This window comes from Garra rufa, chromosome 19 (genome assembly GCF_049309525.1).
Source record: "Garra rufa chromosome 19, GarRuf1.0, whole genome shotgun sequence".
Classification (NCBI taxonomy): domain Eukaryota; kingdom Metazoa; phylum Chordata; class Actinopteri; order Cypriniformes; family Cyprinidae; genus Garra; species Garra rufa.
Window position 1 is genome coordinate 40,466,517 of NC_133379.1, and position 21,747 is coordinate 40,488,263.

General features: G+C 41.3%; 1 protein-coding gene across 1 annotated transcript in view; it reads left to right on the forward strand.

The window, feature by feature from the left end:
• The first annotated feature begins 638 nt into the window (after positions 1 to 638).
• LOC141292115 (transcription factor 4-like) overlaps positions 639 to 21,747 on the forward strand; it is a 360,731-nt gene continuing 339,622 nt past the window's right edge. Inside the window, exons 1-4 of the mRNA XM_073824070.1 lie at positions 639 to 918; positions 1,053 to 1,169; positions 1,378 to 1,416; positions 2,011 to 2,083. Coding sequence (XP_073680171.1) covers positions 1,074 to 1,169; positions 1,378 to 1,416; positions 2,011 to 2,083 — 208 coding nt within the window. The 5' untranslated portion in view covers positions 639 to 918; positions 1,053 to 1,073. The remainder of the gene's footprint in view (positions 919 to 1,052; positions 1,170 to 1,377; positions 1,417 to 2,010; positions 2,084 to 21,747) is intronic.

The following is a 21,747-nucleotide window of genomic DNA, read 5'->3' on the forward strand; positions in this document are numbered from 1 at the left end:
ACATTTTTCTCTTTTTTTATTTTACTTTCCCCTTAATTTATGTTTTGTTGCTTTATTTAATTTTTAAATGGACAGATCAAAAGTGATTGAAAACATTTTTAATTTTTTATTAATAATTTTTTTCTTTAATTCTTTCTTTCTTCCTTTATTTAAAACACCTTGGAAGGTGTTCTAAAAACGTTTTTATTCTCAATCTCAAAAACATTTAAAATTACGTTTACTTTATTTAGTAAATGTAAAGCTCAAAACTGATTAAAAACCTTTTTCTCTATTAAAACATATTTGTATCTTTTTTCCTTATTTTGTTCTTACTTTATTTATTCTGTAAATATAAAGACCAAAAGTGATTAAAAACGTTTTTCTCCATTGAAAAAAAAAAAAAATGAAGTGACCCAAAGTTGACTCTGAGCTGTTTTCAGCTGTCATTTGCTCTCCAGGTTGCGCGCACAAATATCAAACAATTACTAAAAGTCGTCTATCTCGAAGCAAACGTTTAATATTAAGGTCGTGGCAGTCAAAGTTAGGCTTTTTCCGCGAGTGCCGTGTCTGTTCGGAGCGCTCCTGCAGTAGGTGGCTGTACGCGCACGCTGATCCGGAGCGCGCCGCTCTCCGCCGAGCGAACGCGCGCTGAACGTTACTTCACCGTCCTGTCAATAAAACATTCCACGAGCCGAGCGAAACACGTCGCGGGCAGATCTGCGTGTTTATTTAATCCACATTCTCCCTCAGTTCGCGATCGCGTGTGTCGATTCGGATTGCAGAAGCCGCCGCGCGTCGGAGGGACACTTGGAGAGACTTTGTTCGCGATCGCGCTACCGGACACCTGCGCGTCCGCTTCACCTTGTGGCAGAATGTTGCTCTGAAGCACAGTGTCTTTTTCACGCAGAGTGGATTTTTTGGGGCTCGATTGTGCCGTGGGTCCGTGTGTGTGTGTGTGTGTGTGTGCGTGTGCCCGTGTGTGCGTGCGTGTGCGCGTGTGTGTGTTTCTGAAGATCAGACACGCTCCTCCTGATCGGGTGTTTTCTCATTGCGATCTGTTTCCATGTTTTTAGGTTTATGTGATATTTCTAAAAATGCATCATCACCATCATCATCACCATCATCATCATCAGAGAATGGCCGCGTTAGGGACGGATAAAGAACTGAGCGATTTACTGGATTTCAGCGCGGTAAGTCACTTTGCGTTTCTGCACGCCGGAGGTCAACGATCACACTTTGTTTCGTTTTGGTCACATTTCATTGTGTTTTTACTCCGTAGAAGTCTTGTAAGATGACTTTTGCGCCGCGTAAACTGCATTTGAAATTGAAAGAAAGTTGCAAAAGCTTATGTGGATTTGCTAGATGTGATGTTGCATTAGTAATTCTGTTGTCTTATAGATGCGAAACAGCGATTTGAAAATGTTCCCCACATCAATGGTAGTATATCCCACTTTATTCAGTCTTTTCTTGTGTTTTTCCCTCTGCTTTCATAGATTCATATAAATGTTGTGCACATGCAAAACGCTTCTCATGGCATTTCTCGTCGTTGTCATTTGGACTCGGTCCTCATGCAATTCTGCTCGAGCGGAATTCGGAAGAATTCTAGTTCGATCCCGTTAGGATTTGTTCCAGATGATGACAGAAATTCCATCAGAATGATTTTTGCAAATTTTGACGTGAGATTACAGTAGGTTCTAGTGGTTAAAAAAAAGAGCTAAATGTGCATCCTGTGAGAAATGCTTTTGGGAAGTTTTCACTTTCACTGAAGCCACAGATCCAAAAATATTCCAGACAGAGACTCAAGTGGCAGTCAGGCTAGTTGTGATTATGCCCAATTTGGCTTGGTTTTGACATTGCAATCGGATCATATTTGAGTTTTAGTAGGTTATGCTATTAATCTAATTAAAGTGCATGCATTTATGATGCTGTGATGAGCATGTCTGCAATGCTTTTAACCAGTATGTGCTTTACATTCTTTGACTCAGGGCTTGCCGTGAAAGTTTTTAATGTGTTGTCATGATTGTTTTGTAGATGTTTTCCCCTCCTGTCAGCAGCGGGAAGAACGGACCGACGTCTTTGGGAAGTGGACATTTCTCTGGCTCAAGTATGTCGAATGCATCCCAACCTTGTGTTTTTGCAAGGGTTGTTTTGTCTAACGGCCCTCTGAGTAATTATAAGCTTGGTTTAAATATGCAATGCATGTGAGTGTGTGTGTGTGTGTGTGTGTGTGTGTGTGTGTGTGTGTGTGAGAGAGAGAGGAGATGTCACTACCCTTAAAACACAACCTGCAAACTTCAGGTGTGTGTGTGTGTGTGTGTGTGCGTGTGATGTGAGTTTGATTGTTGTGGCAGATGTTGGCGTTTGGGATGCCGCACGACGCCGTTCGGCTTGTTTTCTGCACAAACACACTCATGCATAATTTGTGCAATATGGACGCCGCACCTGCAGGCTTCCTCGCGCACAGATTTGTATTGTTAAAGTGCGCGTTTTATAAAACGTGACATTTTATTACGTCGCGGCTTGTAATGTGGTTTGCTTTGGAAACACACACATGCGAGAGCTGATTCTAATTCCCCCTCTGATGAATGTTTCCTGCGGCAGCAGCAAATAAATAAATAATTGCAGCACACAAAAAAATAAATGACCTTGACCCCGGAGGTGCGTTCAGGAAGCATGCATGCTTTTTCCAGCGTGCGTTTGTTTTTAAATGCTCCGAATGCCCAGATGGAGGGCAGAGAGGCGGCCTTCGTGTGTTCTCAATGGCTGCTATTGTTTTCTTCAGACTTGAGTGTTGTTTAGGGTTCGATCATTTGCATGCCGCCCCCCTGTTCCCCCTTGCCTTTGCCCCTCGGTTCCTGCGCTTTCGCCTGAATTGTGTCGCAGTTTTGTGCTGTTGGAAAGTCGGGCAGGAGGATGGAGGGGGGTCTTGCAAACTACAGCTAGTCTGTTGCCATGCAACTTGGCTCGGAAATGCTCGGAAAAGTGTGAATCGTTGAGGAAAGAGAGGGGAAAGAGACGCCGTATTAAATAAATAACAGCGACGTGTGGGCACGCTGCTAAATTTGCGTATTATTTATCCGTCTTAAGGCCCTATCGTGCCCGTTTCCCGTGCCAGTCTCGAAAATTTGGGCTAGCGGCAGATAGGCCCCGGATGGCGCGGCGAACGTGGCGTACGTTTGTTCCGGTAACAGCCGTAGCTTATTAAGCCACGTCGAAAAGTGGGGTTCTTTTAATAACGCGCTTGTACGCGGGCCGAAAAAAAGTGCTGGGCGCAAAGCCTGCTGCTATTTGCATCGCTCTGTTTTGGTTATGCTTGTCAATCAAACGCCAGCGATTGCATTAAGCGCACAGATGAAGAGAGAGAAGAAGATTTCTCCTCCCACAATCCAGCACCTCTCAGAGCGGCTTTGTCTTTCTCTTAGCGAGCAGAACGGCGGCAGAAAAGGAGCCGAGGCGGCGAGGGGGAGAGATGCAGAGGAATATCAAACCCTTTAATTGTGCCTGAGATTAGGAATTAATGAGCGTTTTAGCTTGTAATAGCAATATTATTGCTACAATTTGCTATCTAATGCTAATAATGAGCCTGCTTATAATAGTCCGATTTTCAGGCCTGTGACTTGCCGGGTTATTTCTGCTCGGCTTTTTTGCTCGTGGGAGATAAAATTGGGCTAAAAATGTCCTTCTGGCAACTTCTGTCCCTTGAGATCGCTTTTTAACTACTCTTTTCAGGTTGAAATGACAACTTAAGTGCCGTCTCCTTAAGTCATGCGACAGCTTCCCATCTCATTTGATCTCATTTAAAACATCAAAATTAGAGATTTTACATTTTCTATTTTTAAAATTTAAACAAATATAAATATTTAAATGCATACGTTTATTTAGAGTAATGATGCTGAAAATTCACCTTTGATTGCAGGGATAAATGACATTTTAATGTATATTCACACACAAAACAACTATTTTAAATTGTAATAATATATCAGAATTTTACAGTATTTTTAAAATTTTTGAGGCATTTACAATCCTCAGAATTAGCATTTTCGTGCTTCAGAATTTTCTTCACTTTACGGAAAGCTTAAAATGCCTTGTGCTGAATTTGAATTGTTCATCAGTGTCACATGATCCTTCAAAAATCATTCTAATATGCTGATTTGCTGCTCCAGAAACATTTCTGATTATTATCGATGTTGAAAACAGTTGTGCTGCCCAATATATTTGTGGAAACTGCGATACATTCAAAATTTTTGGAGTAAGAAAGATTAAAAAAACTAAAGAAAGAAAAACTAAAAAAAATTATACTTTTATTAATCCAGGATGCATTGAATTGATCAGAAGTGACAGTTGAGATATTTCTAATATAACAAAAGGTTCTTTTTGTTTTGTTTTTAACTTTCTATTCATCAGAATCCTGGAACAAAATGTATCACAAAAATGTATCATAGTAGCAAATCAGCATATTAGAACTGAAGACTGGAGTAATGATGCTGAAAATTCACCTTTGATTGCAGGAATAAATTACTTTTTAAAGTATATTCACATTGAAAACAACTATTTTAAATTGTAATAATATTTCAGGATTTTACAGTATTTTTAATCTTTTTTTTTTTTTTACATAAATTTCTGAGGCATTTACAATCCTCAGAATTAGCATTTTAGTGCTTCAGAATAAAAGTAATTTATGACTTATCATATTTTCTTAATTTCTCTTCTTTACAAGAAGCTGTTGAATTTGAGTTGTTCATCAGTGTCACATGATCCTTCAGAAATCATTCTAATATGCTGATTTGCTGCTCCAGAAACATTTCTGATTATTATCAATGTTAAAAACACTTGCGCTGCCCAATATTTTTGTGGAAACTGAGATTCAAAAGTTTGGGGTAAGTAAGATTAAAAAAGCGAAAGAAAGAAAACAAAAAAAAATGAATACTTTTATTCATCAAGGATGCATTAAATTGATCAGAAGTGACAGTAAAGACATTATAATGTAACAAATACATCAAAGAATCCTGGAACAAAATGTATCACAAAAATGTATCATAGTATTTCTGAAGGATCATGTGACACTGAAGTAATGATGCTGAAAATTCCCCTTTGACCACATGAAATTTTTTTTTTTTTAATGTATATTCACATAGAAAACAACTGTTTTAAGTTGTATTAATATTTCAGAATTTTACAGTATTTTTAATCAAATATTTATTTATTTTTTAGAAAATCTTTTAGGCATTTACAATCCTCACTACAGCATTTTTCATTTATGATTTATCATATTTCTTTATAGGAAACTTAAAATGCACAGAATTTGAATTGTTCATCACATTTTCTATTAGATAAACAGTAAATGCATTTAACAGTGTGCCATCAATCAGTATGCATCTCTATGCAATCAGATCCTCTAAACTTTGAATGCACATGAAAATATGAGGCACTTTTGTCATTTAGGCCACTTGAGTTCACCATTTCCTCTAAACGCTGTAGCATCAATGCTAAGAATGCTTGTGCTTTATTATTAGCCGTCTAGAGACGTCACGCTGAGCTCGCTGAGAAAAGATGCCAGAAAGCCAACGTTACGTCAGCGCTGTGGGGAAAATCTCACTTCACTTTCATTGTCTCACTGATGAGTTTAGTTCACCACAGCAGAAACGCTAGCTGTCTTCACTATCTGTGTAGAACATGAATGTGCCATTTGAGTCTCTGGATGACCTTACAGATGTCAATACACACAAGGTGAACCATCTCTACTTTATATAAGAAATCAGTTCATCCTTGATCAAGAGTGTCTTCAGTTCCTGCTGCTTTTGTTCTGCTGCTCTGATTTTCTGGCCTCTGACTGTATTTTATGCCATCTGTCCCAAATTCACTGTTTTTTCTATGCTGAAAGTAAATTTATCCAGGGCTCAGGGCAGAAATGACACCGAAATGCCCCAGATATTCAAATGGGTGGACAAAAATGCCCCTGAGTAAATAAGATATTTCATAATCTACATTATACACCTCCAGTCAAAAGTTTAGAATGAAGATTTAGTTACCCCTTCAGTCGAATCACTTCGACGTTACATTGGGATCTCGCCTGAGAGACCGATCATCTCTGAGCCTTATATAAAAAAGGCCAATTGCAAATTGGCGAGTGGACGTGCGCGTCGGCCACTCCCCCGCACATGCGGGTATATAAGAAGGCGGCGCGCATCACTCAAACAGACTTTCGCTTTCAGAGCCGGTATGCTCAAGCCTTCTCTCCTCAAGAAAAAGGAAAACTTCACGTTCCTGCTGCTCTCTCTGCTGGTGTGCGCCGATTGAAAGAGACAAACTAAAAGAGTGAATTTCTCGGCGCCGCCAGCGGGGTCCCGCGGGCGGCCGTTTTCACGGCCATAAAAGCCTCCTGCGTTCCAGCGAGCAAGCCCCATTGAATGCACAGTGGTGCCGCGGTTTCCTCCCTGGGCAGACCGGGACTAAAAGAGCAATTTCTCACGGCTGTGTAAAGACGTTCTTTTCAGAATGGCTTTCCGGCCGTGCGCTTCTGGGTGTGGCAGTTTCCTCACCTCACTGGACGGACATGAAAGCTGCTTCACATGTCTGGGCATTGAACATGCTGAGGCAGCTTTCACGGATGGTTCATGCATTCATTGCGAAAGCATGACCATGGGAATGCTGAGGACTCGCCGCTCGCTCGCGGGCAGGCCCCCCTTCGCGCCCCACGGCCTGCGGAATTTTTCCGCCGCTGTGGCGAGGCACGAGGGGGAATTTCGAGTCACGGTGCCGAACGTTCCGCCGGCTCCAAAAGCCCTGCGGTCTTCCGCCCGCCAGCATACCCCCGTCGAGATGCCAAAGCAGTACGCCTCCCCGCCAGCCGGGCTGGGCGTCTCCTTTGGCGCTCCTCAGGAGGAAGAGATGTCTGACGCTGCGTCAGAGGGAGAGTCAGGGGGTGAGGACGCTCTTCCGGCGGCGCGGCGCCCCTCCGCGGTTGCTGCCCCGTCGGAGGCAGACTCCGAGCTCTCGGCTATGCTCCTCCGAGCCGCCAGGGGGATCGGCCTGGAGGTTACTCCATCGGCCTCGGCCGATCCTTCTCGGCTGGGCGACTGGTTCCTGGGGACGGCTCCGGCGGCATCGCCTCGCCCTCCCCCGGTGCCATTCTTCCCGGAGGTGCACGAGGAGCTGGTTAAGACCTGGCGGGCGCCCTTTTCATCTCGCCCGCTGCCCGGCTCCTCTCCCCTCGCCACCCTTGATGGCGGGGCGGCCAGGGGGTATGCGTCGGTTCCCCAGGTCGAGCGCGCTATGGCGGTGCAACTTTGCCCGCGTGGCGCTGCCACCTGGCGGGGCCGGCCGCGTCTCCCGTCCAAGGCGTGTGAGCGCTCGTCCGCCCTTGCGGGCCGCGCTTTTCACGCTGCGGGCCAGGCCGCCTCGGCCCTGCATGCGATGGCAACCCTGCAGGTCTACCAGGCCAAGGGGTTGAAACAGCTGCACGAGGGTGGTCCCGACCAAGGTACGATGCAGGAACTCCGCGCTGCCACCGACTTCGCCCTTCGTGCGACGAAGGTCGCGGCGCGGGCCCTTGGTCAGGTGATGTCCACGGCTGTGGTCCAGGAGCGACACCTGTGGCTCTCTCTGGCCCAGATGGCAGATGCCGACAAAGCACGCTTTCTCGACGCTCCCATCTCCCAGAGGGGCCTATTCGGCGACTCTGTCGAGGACTTTGCCCAACAGTTCTCGGCAGCCCAGAGACAGACGGAGGCGTTTCACATCCTGCCCCGCCGCGATGCTTCCATCCCGCCGCCGGAGGCACCGCCTCCGCCTGCACGTCGCCGAGGGCGCCCCCCTGCGGCCGCAACATCTACGGCTCGCCCCACCGCGGAGGCCCACGACGCCAGGTCGGCGAGAAGGGCCCGCAAGCGCAGAGCCAGCCGCAGGAGAGTGGCGCCGCCCGCGGCACAGGGATCGGCCCGAAACACCCGCAAGAAAACTGCGAAACGTCCCTGACGCGGGCCTCCAGAGGTGATTGAGACTGCTCCTTAGGGGATGCTAACAATCTACGCTCCCCGCTCCCGGTGGAGGGCCGGGAGCCACTGTGTACTTCAATGCTGCCGTCGGCTTTCGTCGACGGTACCCACTTTTTCTCAAAAAGAGCAATTTCTCACCTCTGGCTTCGGCCTCGAGTTTCCTTCTGAGCAGCACTTACACTCCTCGGAACCAGACTCGCGGCCGGCCTTCGCCAGCGCGGGATCCAGGGAAGAAGGTAAGCACTGCTTAGTGCAGTTAGACACTTCTCCAGGACGTTCATCCTTCTGGGTTCTGTCTCCTTCCCTGTCTCCCCCTAGGCTGCCCCACCACGGTCACGTCGGTCAACGTTCCCTTGATACCACTACGATGGTTGATACGGACGGTACGGCCCGGCCCCAGGCGTCCGCCCAGACTCAGAGGTACCCCTTACTTTCTTATTCGGGCAGGCGTGCCTCTGTTCTGCTTGCGGAGGTCGCGTTCCTACTGGCGAAGGACGCGATCCAGCCTGTCCCTCCCCCGGGACGAGGTCGGGACCTTTCAGTCTCGACTTCACGTGTCCAGTTAGTGTGGTGGGTTAATACCCGCCCTGGATGGAGCTCTGTCCCGATCCCTTTCAGGCTGTCGGCACACTCGCTCACGACGAAGCACATACAGCTATGTTTCCGTCTCCAGGGCTGGGTTGCAGCCATCTGCCTGAAGGGCACCCGCTGTCTCGTCTCGATCTTCCCCGGCGCACACCCCTCCGGCGGTCTGCCCCGGGGGTCGAGCGCTCAGCGCTAGGTGCTTCCATTTGGCTAGTCCCTCTCCTTCCTGCCTTCTTTAGGCCATGGGAGCTCCCCTGTCCCCTTTTTCGGCAGACAGGTATTCGCGTCTTCAACCGTCTCTTCGACTGGTGCTTTACCAGCCCACTCGTGAGTTCCGTTGTGCGAACATAGGGACTTGGTGCCTCGGCACCCCCGCCATCTGGTCCTTCAGGCCAACCGAGGGAATTCGTTTCCTCGGTCGGGAGCCTGACTCGGTCCTTAAGACAGCCCGCCTTACTAGCCTAGAGCGCGCAGTCAGTGCTGTAGTTCCTGAGTCAATCAGGCACAACATAGCGGTCCTCTCAACTGAGGCTCCTGGGGCACATGACAGCTCTAGCCGCTAAGAGCCGCTAAGCTTGTTCATGTGAGACCGCTTCAGCATGATCGAGTCCCAGGATGGGCATGGCATCTCGGCCCACTCCGGACTGGCGTTTTCCCGCAGTTTGGCCGACAAGCCAGCCCGTGGCTTACCACGGGTTGGGTTGCCATGTACGACAGAGGCTTACAGCCTCTCCATCTGCTCCCAGGGAGTACGTGGCACATTTTGCTACTTGCCATTCACTTGAAGCAGGTAAACTCAACCGTGCAGCCTATCGGCTCTCACGGCAGTCCACCACCTGCAGGATGGCGACTCCACCCCGTGACGCAGCTAGTTTGGAGCATATCGGTAGGCCAGCCACATCCGCTCGCCCCCGATTGCTCTCACTGCCAGCTGCCTCCTTCAGAGTAGCGCTGGCACTCAGCTGACCTCCGGGGCCCAAGTACGCCCTTCCCCAGTGAGCCTCCTTGCACAGACTCTGTGCAAGTCCAGGGAGGACGAGGAGTAAGTCTGTTGGTTGCGCTACAAGAATGGCCCACCCGGACTCAGGTCTAGTAACCGTTCCCTCGCGGCAGTCCCTCCCTGTAGGGCACGGTATGACACCCAGACCTCTCCGGTCTTCTCAGGCCGTGATACAATTATCACTCAGTCCGAGCTCCCTTGACTAGAGGCAGGCTCGCACTGAGATGAGGTCTATTTGCTGGCTTTCCACAGAGTTACACGGTTGCAGTATGCTTCCCTTCCTGCAGGAGAGTTTGAGCGCAGACTGTCCCCTCACTCTTTAAGTATATGCCGCTGCTTCGCCGCGTATCACATGCAGTAGATGGAGCTAAGTAGGTAAGCATTCACTGGCCGTGAGGTTTCCCAGAGGTGCCCAGAACGCACCCCACACCCTCTTGGGGCCTTCCCGTCGCCTTCAGAGCCGCGGGACGCTCCAATTGAGCCATTGGCCTCAGTCGAGCTAGCATTACTGTCATCAAGACAGCGCTCCTGACCGCCCTGGCTCCCGTTAAGAGGGCAGGAGACCTACAAGTTTTCTCTGTCAAGTAACGCCTCATACCCTCTGGGACCCCCCGTCGCCCTTCAGGGCCGCGGGTTGCTCCTTAGGAGCCTCGGGCCTCAGTCGAGTTAGAATTCCTGTCATTAAGACAGCACTCCTGACTGCCCTGGCTTCCTTTAAGAGGGTAGGTTACCGACAAGCTCAGGTTCCTCAGAGGTGCTTAGCACGCACCTCATACCTCTTGGACCTCCCCGTCGCCTTCAGGGCCGCGGGTCGCTCCATTGGAGCCACTGGCCTCAGTCGAGCTAAAATTCCTGTCATTAAGACAGCGCTCCTGACTGCCCTGGCTCCCTTTAAGAGGGCCTACAAGCTTTTCTGCCAGCAAAGTGTGTCGAGAATTCGGGCCCGGCGTCTTCCACGTTACCGTCGAGACCCCGGCCCGGTGCCCAAGGTCCCCACCACGCCTTTCCGCGATCAGGTGGTGGACCTGCAAGCTCTGCCCTGGAGGAGGCAGACCCAGTCGTGCTATGTTGTGTCGTTAAATATGTGAGACTGAATCACTCGGCACTTCAGCCGCACCAGCAGCTTCATCTGCCTCGGGATTCAGCAGAAAGGGAATGCTCCCCGAACTGAGGTTGGCTAAATGGTGGTAGATGCCTCTCCCTGTTATACCCAGGGACAGCCGTGATCCTTGGTTCATGGCACCTCACCAGCAGATGTATAAACCGGAAGCTGCGGGCTGGGCGACACCCTACCTTCGCTTGGTTCTCCAACCTTGCGTAGAGGCCGTTCTCCCGTGTCCTAACATAAGGACTCACAGGTGAGCGGGAAGACCGGCTGGTGTCGGCTTGCTGCGCCATTCCCACGTGGATCCGTGCGCTATTTCCCAGAATGTTCCCTCCGGCGAACCCTGGGTCCTCCTGCCCCGCAGTCAGGGCTAGGCGCGGAGTAGTCCTGCACTGTGATCCTGCCTGGGTCTCCTTCGCCCCGCAGGTTGTGGCTTAGTTTTTATTTATTCCAGCGGAGGAGACCGCTGTTTCCCTCGTGTATCCCTAAAAACCTTTATGGATATATTGAATTATTCTTATTTCCACATGTAGAATTTCATGTGCTCCGCCCCCCCAACCCATGCTTCAGTACAACTGGCATCCCTGGTGGGCCCCCTTATTGGGCCCCAGGGCGTTGGGAAGGTTACGTTACACTTCGCCTGCCGGCACGTATACTTGTCAGCACGTGAAGTTGTTGCGTAACGCGGCGTCAGGGTCGTGGCCTTTTCCATGGGCTTGTTCCCAATGTAACGTCGAAGTGATTCGACTGAAGGGGTAACGTCTAGGTTACGAAGGTAACCCACGTTCCCCGAAGGAGGGAACGGAGACGTTACATTCCCCTGCCACCCCCTGGCGTCGCGCTGACGCCGGCTTGACGGCTCTTCAGCGAAAACCTGTTTGAGTGATGCGCGCCGCCTTCTTATATACCCGCATGTGCGGGGGAGTGGCCGACGCGCACGTCCACTCGCCAATTTGCAATTGGCCTTTTTTATATAAGGCTCAGAGATGATCGGTCTCTCAGGCGAGATCCCAATGTAACGTCTCCGTTCCCTCCTTCGGGGAACGTGGGTTACCTTCGTAACCTAGACGTTTTTTTTAATCTCTTCTGCTCATCAAGGCTGTGTTTATTTGATCAAGAATACTGCCAATTTCTGAAATGTTTTTGCTATTCAAAATAACCATCTTCTACGTGAATATATTATAAAATGTAATTTATTTCTGTGATCAAAGCTAAATTTTCAGCATCATTACTGCGTCTTCAGAGTCACATGATCCTTCAAATCATTCTAAAATACTGATTTGCTGCTCAAAAACATTTCTTATTATCACTGTTGAAAACAGTTGTGCTATCCAATATTTTGGTGAAAACTGTAACACGTTTAGAATTTGGGGGTAAGTAAGATTAAAAAAAATAAAGAAATTAATAGCTTTATGCTTTAAGGATGCTTTAAATTGATCAGAAGTGACAGTAAAGACATTTATAATGTAACAAAAGATTGTTTTTGTTATTTTGAACGTTCTATTCATCAAAAAACCCTGGAAAAAATGTAGCACAAAAATGTATCACAGCAGCAAATAAATATTAGAATGATTTCTGAAGGATTGTGTGACACTGAAGACTAGAGTAGTGATGCTGAAAATTCAGCTGTGCATCACAGGATTAAGTGACATTTTAGTATATATTAAAATAGAAAATGGCTATTTTGAATCATAAAAATATTTCAGAATTTTTAAACAAAAATTGCAGGCATTTACAATCCTCAGAATTAGCATTTTGGTACTTCAGGATAAAAGTAATTTATGACTTCTTATTTTTCACCTTTTACTTCTTTATAGGAAGCTTACAATGCCTTGTGCTGAATTTGTTCAGTGTCACACAATCCTTGAAAAATCATTATAATATACTAATTTGCTGCTCAAAAATATTCTTATTATTATCAATGTTGAAAACACTTGTGCTGCCCAATATTTTTGTATAATAAAAGAAAGAAATGAATGCTTTTATTCAGCAAGAAATTGAACAAATATGACAGCTAAGACATTTATAATATAACAAAATATTCTTTTTATTATTTAGAAATTTCTATTCATCAAAGAATTCTGGAAATGTATCAAAATGTATCACAGCAGCAAATCAGCATATTAGAATGATTTCTAAAAGGATCATGTTACACTGGTGCTAAAAATTCAGCTTTGATCACAGGAATAAATTACATTTTAGCATATATTAAAATAGAAAATGGTTATTTTGAATCATAAAAGTATTTCAGATTTTTTAACAAAAAATTGCAGCCTTGGTGAGCAGAAAAGTCTAAAAAAAAATGACAAAATGTGCATTTCTGAGCATCACAATCATGACAGAGCGTCCCTTCACGGACCCCAATCGGCCTCGGAAGATTATACACCGGACCAGAGATTAAACACCTCCGGTCAAATGTTTAGAAAGATTTTGTAAACTTTTTAATCTCTTCTGCTCATCAAGGCTGCATTTATTTGATCAAAAATACTTCAAAAATTCTGGAATGTAACTTCTTCTATGTGAATATATTGTAAAATGTAATTTATTTCTGTGGTCAAAGCTGAATTTTCAGCATCATACTACAGTCTTCAGTGTCACATGATCCTTGAAAAATCATTCTAATATACTGATTTTGCAGCTCAAAATGTTGAAAACACTCGTGCGGTCCAATATGTTTGTGGAAACTTCAATACATTCAAACGTTTAGGATGAGTAAGGTTAAAAAAAGAAAGAAAAGAATGCTTTAATGAATGTATCATAGTAGCAAATCAGCACATTAGAATGATTTCTGAAGGATCATGTGACACTGAAGACTGGAGTAGTGATGTTGAAAATTCAGCTTTGATCACAGGAATAAATTACATTTAAGCATATATTAAAATCGAAAATGGTTATTTTGAAAGATAAAAATATTTCTGAATTTTTAAACAAAAAATTGCAGCCTTGTTGAGCAGAAAAGACTAAAAAAATGTCAAAATGAAGTGAACGTTACCCTTAATGAACCATAATACAAAGTGAATTTCTGAGCATCACAATCATGACAGAGCGGCCCTTCACGGGCCCCAATCGGCCTCGGTACGGGGCCTTCGGCGACACAATAACTTCTGTTGTTTTGTACTCGTTCCCCCCAAAAAGCAGTCGCGGTGTCCTGTGTGTCCTCCAAAGTTACGTCAGCAGAGTTTGTTTCCCACCGTGCCGTTGGCTGGATTCTCGCTCTGTTGACATTGTTGTGTCCTGTAGCCCACTTCCTTTGTGATTAAATGTCTGTGTGTGTGTGTTTGTGAATATGTTTCTTGCTTTTTATCTCTGCGCTGCTTTGATAAGGCCCGTCTGGGCTCTCACACGCTGTTTGTTTGACCTGGAAATGGGGCTCTTAAACCTATTTGTGCTTGAACTGTTCGGGACGGGCGCAGACGCAACATTCGCCGCATGTTGATTAGTGCTTATGTCATGTAGAGACTGCGGTGCGGACCACTTTAAAGTCAACATTAAAATCAAAACCGACCCTGTTTACTTTCTTAATTTCTGTTGCTGGTCTTAAGGTGAATGATTCATCATGTAAATATATGAAGAGCAATCTGTCAAATAACCTTTGAAACGACTTTTACTTCCGTCTGTTGTCATCAATTCCTGTTGTTTTTCTCCTTTATCCATTTAAGCCAGGCATTTTTTTATGATCCAGTCAGTTCCAGAAGTTTAAAATCAATTTCCTGGTCTGTATTTGAATTTCATGTTGACTTTAAACAGCAAAAAACTACAGGGTTAACTGCAGTTGCTTTTAGTAATAAATATTTTATGCATTTAAATAATAAGTATTTTGTATATATTAATGTTTAATATACTTTTAAAATTTAATTTATTTACTTTTTTTTTTATTTAGCGTCTATAAAAAGGTAGATTTATTATTTATTTTTCACTGTAATTTATTATTATTTAACATCCTTAAATGAAGTAGATTTACTATTCATTATTTAATATTTTATTGTTATTTATTATTTAACATCCTTAAATAAGGATATTCATTATTTGTAATTATTATTTGTTAAGTTTTTTTATTGTTATTTAACATCCTTACACAAGGTATTTTATTATTTATTACATTTATTATTTACTTTTTTGTCAATAATAAAAAACAAAATAAGACCTTTTTGTCAGAGAATGCATCTTGATTTTTTTTTTCTCATCCAACTGGTAACTTTTTTTATTGTCAATTTTTATTATCTTATTATAAGTAGATTTACTATTCATTATATATCATTTAGCATCCTTAAACAAATTCGATTTAATATTTTATTGTTATTTATTATTTAACATCCTTAAATGAGGTACATGTACTATTCATTATTTGTAGGTAATATTTATTATTATTTAACATCATTAAACAAGTTAGATTTATTATTTATTATTTTTATTGTTATTTAACACCCTTACACAAGGTATTTTACTATTTATAACATTTTTATTCACCTTATTTTGTTAAAAAAAATGCATAAAACCTTAACACTGCAGAATGCATCATGATTTATTTTTTCTTTTTTCTTATCCAACTGGCAACTTTTCATATTTTAAAATTCATAAAATAAAATAAAATAAATAACCTTAAAACAAGATATTTTATCTTCATATATTCCTTACTATGAAATGGGACAAAAATACAGATGTTTATATTATTTTGTATGTATTTTGCAATGTTGATGTTTGATATTTTAGTGTCCCAGAATAACCCTGCAAGTAAAAAAAAAAAAAAAAAAAAAACATCAACATGAAAATGTAAGTACAATTAAAGCAGACAAAAATGGATGTTGATGCCAAGCGTCTGATAAACAGGTTGATTTCTGAAGGGCGAGTGAGCAGCGTTCGTGTTGTTTTGGACAGACGCTGATGTCTGTAAGGAAGTGCAGGCAGAGCTACTTCCTGTTTTTGTGTGCAGGTCTCCTGAGTGGAACGGAGCTGCTTTTCACCTTCGCTTACTGTTAGATCTGCTTGTTGTGGTTTATCTAAGGGCTTTTCCATTAGAGTCTTGTTTAGTTCAGCAAGTCGGGTCCAGTCTGATCTAATCTGGTGCGGTTTGGTGCCGTGATGGGTAATATAGTCCGCTTTCCATCTGTCGGGTTCGGTTAAGGCAGGCCAGCGATCCGGTTCAATCCGTTCACTTCCATTCAGATCCATATAATTGAATGTTATTGTTTTATTTGTTTTGCACAAAGATGTTTTACAGAGACGCAGGGCCTGAACTGGACTCTGTCATTTTTGATCCCGTCCCGTCCGCAGTCGTAATGAATGACTTAAAATACGGCCTGGGAAAGTGTACCAACTAAAGACGCCACTGTCTACAGTGATTCAGCACCCTCATGAAACAACAATAGGGCCAAAGTGCATTGTGGGTAATGACGATTGATGGGAAACACCCATCACACGGTGCTGATCTTACACTCTCGTTCACAATAACCTTTGGAAAATCGCCCTGCCCTTTTCAAACAGGTTCCTCAATGTTCCCATGCTGTTGAAATTAAGAACAAATGGAGACTTGTACTGAAATCTCAGATGTTTCCAGAGGAAAAGACCCCAGTAATCTCACTTGTGTCTCCTGGAGAGTTTCTGAAGAGATCTCAACAGTGTCTCAAACTGAGATCTTAATATGATCTCACACTTCTCATCAAATGATCTGAGCTGCTCCACATTCATTTTATAACTCATTCACTCATTTGTGTCTGATTTTACTTTCCTACTTTGGTAGAAACATTTGAGACAAAGTTAAATATTTTGTATTTCTTCGTTGTGTCTCATTATGTCTCGTTATGAAATGTTATACAATTGTATTCGATTGACTATTTCACTTAATAAAACGTCATGAGTTTTAGTACAGGTTTTTGTAGTAAAAACATCTGAGACTTAAGTTAATTCCTAAATGAGACATAAATGAAAAACCCATTAGATATCACAAGCTCTAAAAGTTCAACTTTCTGTAAATTTCTAAGTTAACTCTTTGCCAAAATTGAGCTTCATGATTGTCAGTGCAGGTTTTTTAGGAGAAACATCTGAGACAAAGTTAAATACTTACAGTGATTCTCAGTTTTGTCTCATTTAACTCTCTTAAGCTTTGAAAGAGCAATTTCTGAGCATTTAAATTGTGTTAAATGATTCCTTTTCCTTAACGAAGCCTAATGATTGTTAGTGCAGGTTTTTAGGAGAAACATCTGAAACCGTTTCTCAATTGTGTCTCATTTTGTCTCGTTATGAAAGAGCAACACCTGAGCAATATAATTTTATTTAATTAACTATTTCTCTAATTTAGTTTCTGTGCATATTGTTGTTAATAGAAAGATCTGAGACAAATTACTAAATGAGAAACCCATTAAGTCTCACAAACTCTGAAAGATCAAATTTATTTTGGAGTTTACTCTTTGCCATGATTGTCAGTGCAGGTTTTTAGGAGAAACATTTGAGACAAAGTGCTTAATGTGATTCTCAGTTTTGTCTCATTTAAGTCTCACTTAAGTTATCAAAGAGCAACTTCTGGCCAATAAAATTGTATTAAATGAGCTCTTTCCATTAATAAATCTCCACGATTGTCAGTGTTGAATTTTTAGGAGAAATATCTGAGACAAAGGTAAATACTGAATGTGATTCTCATTTATGTCTCATACATTCTGAAAGAGCAAGTTTTCCGTTTACGTTTAAGAAACATATGAGACAAAGTACTTAATGTGATTCTCAATTATGTCTCATTTACACCGGAAGTTATCAAAGAGCTATTTTTGAGCGGATAAATTCTCAATTATGTCTCATTAAAGTCTCGTAAGTAATAAAAGAGCAACTTATAGGCAATAAAACTATTGGGTGATCTTTTTGCCTTGATGAATTAGATTTTCAGTTCAGGTTTTTAGGAGAAATATTTAAGACAAATTGCTTAATGTGATTCTCAATTTTGTCTCATTTAAGTCTCACGTAAGTTATAAAAGAGCAACTTCTGCTCTTCAAATTGTATTGAATGAGATCTTTCTGTTAATAAATCTTCATGATTGTCGGTGTTGAATTTTTTTAGGAGAAACATCTGAGATAAAGGTAAATACTGAATGTGATTCTCATTTACGTCTCATATAAGTCTCATAAGTTCTAAAAGAGCAACTTCTGAGCAATAAAATGTTATTGAGTTAACGCTTTGCCTTATTGAAGGTTCATGACTTTTGGAAGAAACATTTGAGACAAAGTACTTGATGTGATTCTCAATTATGTCTCATAAATGTCTCAGAAGTTATGAAAGAGTAATTTTTGAGCAGTTAAATTCTCAATTATGTCTCATTAAAGTTATAAAAGTGCAACTTCTAGGCAATACAATTTTATGGGGTGAACTTTTTGCCTTAATGAATTTGATTTTCAGTTCAGGTTTTTAGGAAAAACATTTGAGACAAAGTACTTAATGTGATTCTCATTTAAGTTTCATATGTTCTGAAAGAGCAACTTCTAAGCAATGAAATGTTATTGAGTTAACGCTTTATTGAAGCTTCATGATTTTCAGTTTATGTTTTTAGGAGAAATATTTGAGACAAAGTACTTAATGTGATTCTCAATTATGTCTCATTTAAGTCTCACTTAAGTTATAAAAGAGCAACGTCTGAGTAATATAATGTTATTGAGTTAACGCTTTGCCTCATTGAAGCTTCAGGATTTTTAGTTTAAGTTTTCAGAAGAAACATTTGAGACAAAATACTTAATGTGATTCTCAATTATGTCTTATTTATGTCTCAGAAGTTGTAAAGAGCTATTTTTGAGCAGTTAATTTTTCAGTTATGTGTCATGAAAGTCTTTAATGAAGCTTCGCGATTTTCAGTTCAGGATTTTAGGAAAAAAATTGAAACAAAGTACTTGATGTAATTCTCAGTTATGTACTTCTCAGAGAAGTTATAAAGTTATAAAAGAGCCATTTTTGAGCGGTTAAATTCTCAATTACGTCTCATTAAAGTCTTATAAGTTATAAAAGAGCAACCTTCTGGTTTAACTCTTTGCTTTAATGACGCTTCACGATTTTCAGTTCAGGGTTTTTGGAGACACATTGGAGACAAAGAACTTAATGTGATTCTCAATTATGTCTCAATAAAGTCTTATAAGTTGTAAAAGGGCAACTTTCCGGTTTAACTCTTCAGAGCAATAAAATGTTATTGAGTTAACGCTTTGCCTTATTGAAGCTTCTTGATTTTTAGTTTATGTTTTAACTTACTTTGAGACAAAGTACTTAATGTTATTCCCAATTATGTCTTATTTATGTCTCAGAAGTTGTAAAAGAGCTATATTTGAGCAGTTTAAATTCTCAATTATGTCTCATTAAAGTCTTTGCTTTTAGGATTTTCAGTTCAGGTTTTTAGGAGACACACATGAGGCAAAATACTTCTCAGTTGTCTCATTTAACTTCTCATTTTGTCTCATTTTTCATTTGTGAATCTCATTTGTCGTATTTACCTCTCAAGTTTTGAAAGACTAACTATTTTTGAATCAACTCTTAATGAATCTTCACGATTGTCAGTGCAGGTTTTTAGTCGAAAAAGTAGACAAAGTTGGTACCTAAATAAGACACAAATGAGAACTGTATTATTTCTCAAAGGCGCTGAAGGATTAACCAGTAACACGTCCTGTGTGTTAACGAGTGGTCTTGTCCTTAACGAATGGCAGTGATTTGCGTGCGGGGTGGGAACAGCACACCTTGTTTTGTCGTCGCACCTGCTCATAGCAGTGAAGGTGAAGAGATTCAAAAAAGAGTAATTAGCCGTCTGAAAATAAAGGCAGAGGAACAGCAGCACTGTGTGTAATTAACACGGCAGGTGAGGAGCACGCTGAAACAGAGAACTTTTAATTAAAACGGCTGACTTGTTTGGATATTGTCAAGTGTGCCACTGGAAGATGTGCCACTGCAATGGCTGCCATAATTGAGCGGTGACAGAGGCTAATGCTAGCGCACCTCACCTGTGTGAGTGTAATGTCATCCGTCTCAGAAGTAGACGTGTGTGTGTGTTGCTGGTGGTTTCATTGATGTATTTACTGCTTTTATCATCAAAAGTGTATCTGGAGTGCTGAAAATGTTTGTTTTGTGTCTTTGAGTGTAAGAACACTCTCAGTGCCCTTCTGCTCTTTTAAATATGGCTTGGGTCTTTCATTTAATGTAAACATGTGGGTTTTTTCAGCAGTTTTATTGTTAGTAATTGTCAGAGGGCCTAACATGCTTCTAAACCGATATCTAGAGGCCAGGATCTCATCAGTTAAATGTAAAATATTTGATGAATCAGTTTTCTGATGTGTGTGTCAGCAGCACCTGGATGTCTGTCTGTGGGAATCTGTTCGGGGGGAAAAAGCACACGTTTGGTCCAGAAATGTTGATGTAATAGAGAGTCTGGGTTTAGATGGTGTTTTCATGTTCTTCCTGTAGATGCTGTTGTGTTGCTTCATGAATTTGGTCTTGTTTCTTTCCTTTTATGAAAAAAATCACAACTGATTTATTTATTACTAGGGTCAAAGGCGTTAAGATGTCCACATCAAACGTCATTTTACTGTGTGTCCATAGAAAGCACGATAAATGAAAAGTTTCAAATACGTTTTTGAAGAATAAAATATCAAAATTTGGTTGAAATGTTAGATTGTCATTCAGTGTAACACTATATTTGTGTAAAAATTCAAACAAAATGCTTATTCTGACTTGTACATATTAAAATATATAAAAGAATAAAGGAGCATATTACATTTTATTGTTTTTTAAATTAGTAAAAAATCTTCCTGACAAATGGGCAAAACCTAGGATAGTGGCAAATTAAAAAAAAAATAGAATTACAGCTAATTAGTATTTGAGGTGATTAATCTTTTAATATGTCATAAATTGATTTTTGTTGTAAATATGCGAAAATTTTTACACTGAATGACATTTAAGTGTGTATCTTCTGTAAATTAGGGAAACATGTATGTTTATTTTTTTGCTCAGAAAAAACAAAAACAAAAATGCAATTAAATTAAACAATTTTTTTTGGAAAAACAACAACAATTTAAAGCAGTATAACACTTATTGTTTTAATGCATTAAGCTTTTTTCGTCTTTGACACACTACTGTATTAGTATTACTTGAAACTAAATACTAAATATATATTCAAAAAAATAGATTTTGGCTAGTTTTAAAGGAAATTTTTTTTATTTTTATTTAAACTTGATATACTAAAATAACTAAATCTGAAATGCAAATGGAAATGGAATATATAAAAATAATTAAAAAACATTCAAAATATTAAAACTATTTAGACATTAAAGAAACCGACTAATAAAAATTACAAAAAAAATGAACTAACATTAAATTACATGAAAAAAAAAAAATAATAATAATAAAAATAAATAAAAAACTATATAGACAAAAAAACAATGTAATAAACTAAATTAAAAATTCAAATAAAAATTAGTTAAAAAACAACAACAACAACAAAACTAGTGAAGATGGAAAAAAAACACAATTATGATGTATAAATAAAAATATGAAATGGACAATAAAAAAAATCTAATTCTAAATATAAATAAACTGAAAGAAGTCCAGTTTCTATTTCATCAATAAGGTTGTGCTACTGTGAAAGATGTGCTGGTATTGCTTTGTATATTTTAAGACTGGATTGACAAATCCTCAGTTTTATAAATGTTCTTCCTAATTGCTTACTAGCTAGTTAAGTAGAAACTTTTTTTATTAGGCAGAAGCAGCTTGATTTGGCAGTGAAATTCTTGCAGTTGTTCACATGTTGTCGTGCATGACTGGAATTTCAGGAAGTGTCAGGTTGAAGTGAAGTGTTCAGGTTATCTGTGTGTGTGTGTGTGTGTGTGTGTAAGTTGAGAGGAAATCTCATCTTGGTTTTCCTAAAAGGCAGTTGAACATCTGGCAGTGTGTATATGTGTGTGTGTGTGTGTATGTGTGTGTGTGTGTGTGTGTGTGTGTGTGTGTGTGTCTGTGACGCCATTGACATTCCATTCCATCAGTGCTTTGGTTATGGCTGCCGTTTGCATGCATGCGTGCGCGTGTGTATATGTGTGTGTGTGCAGCCATTTGCAATCGTAGAAAGCTCTTTCGT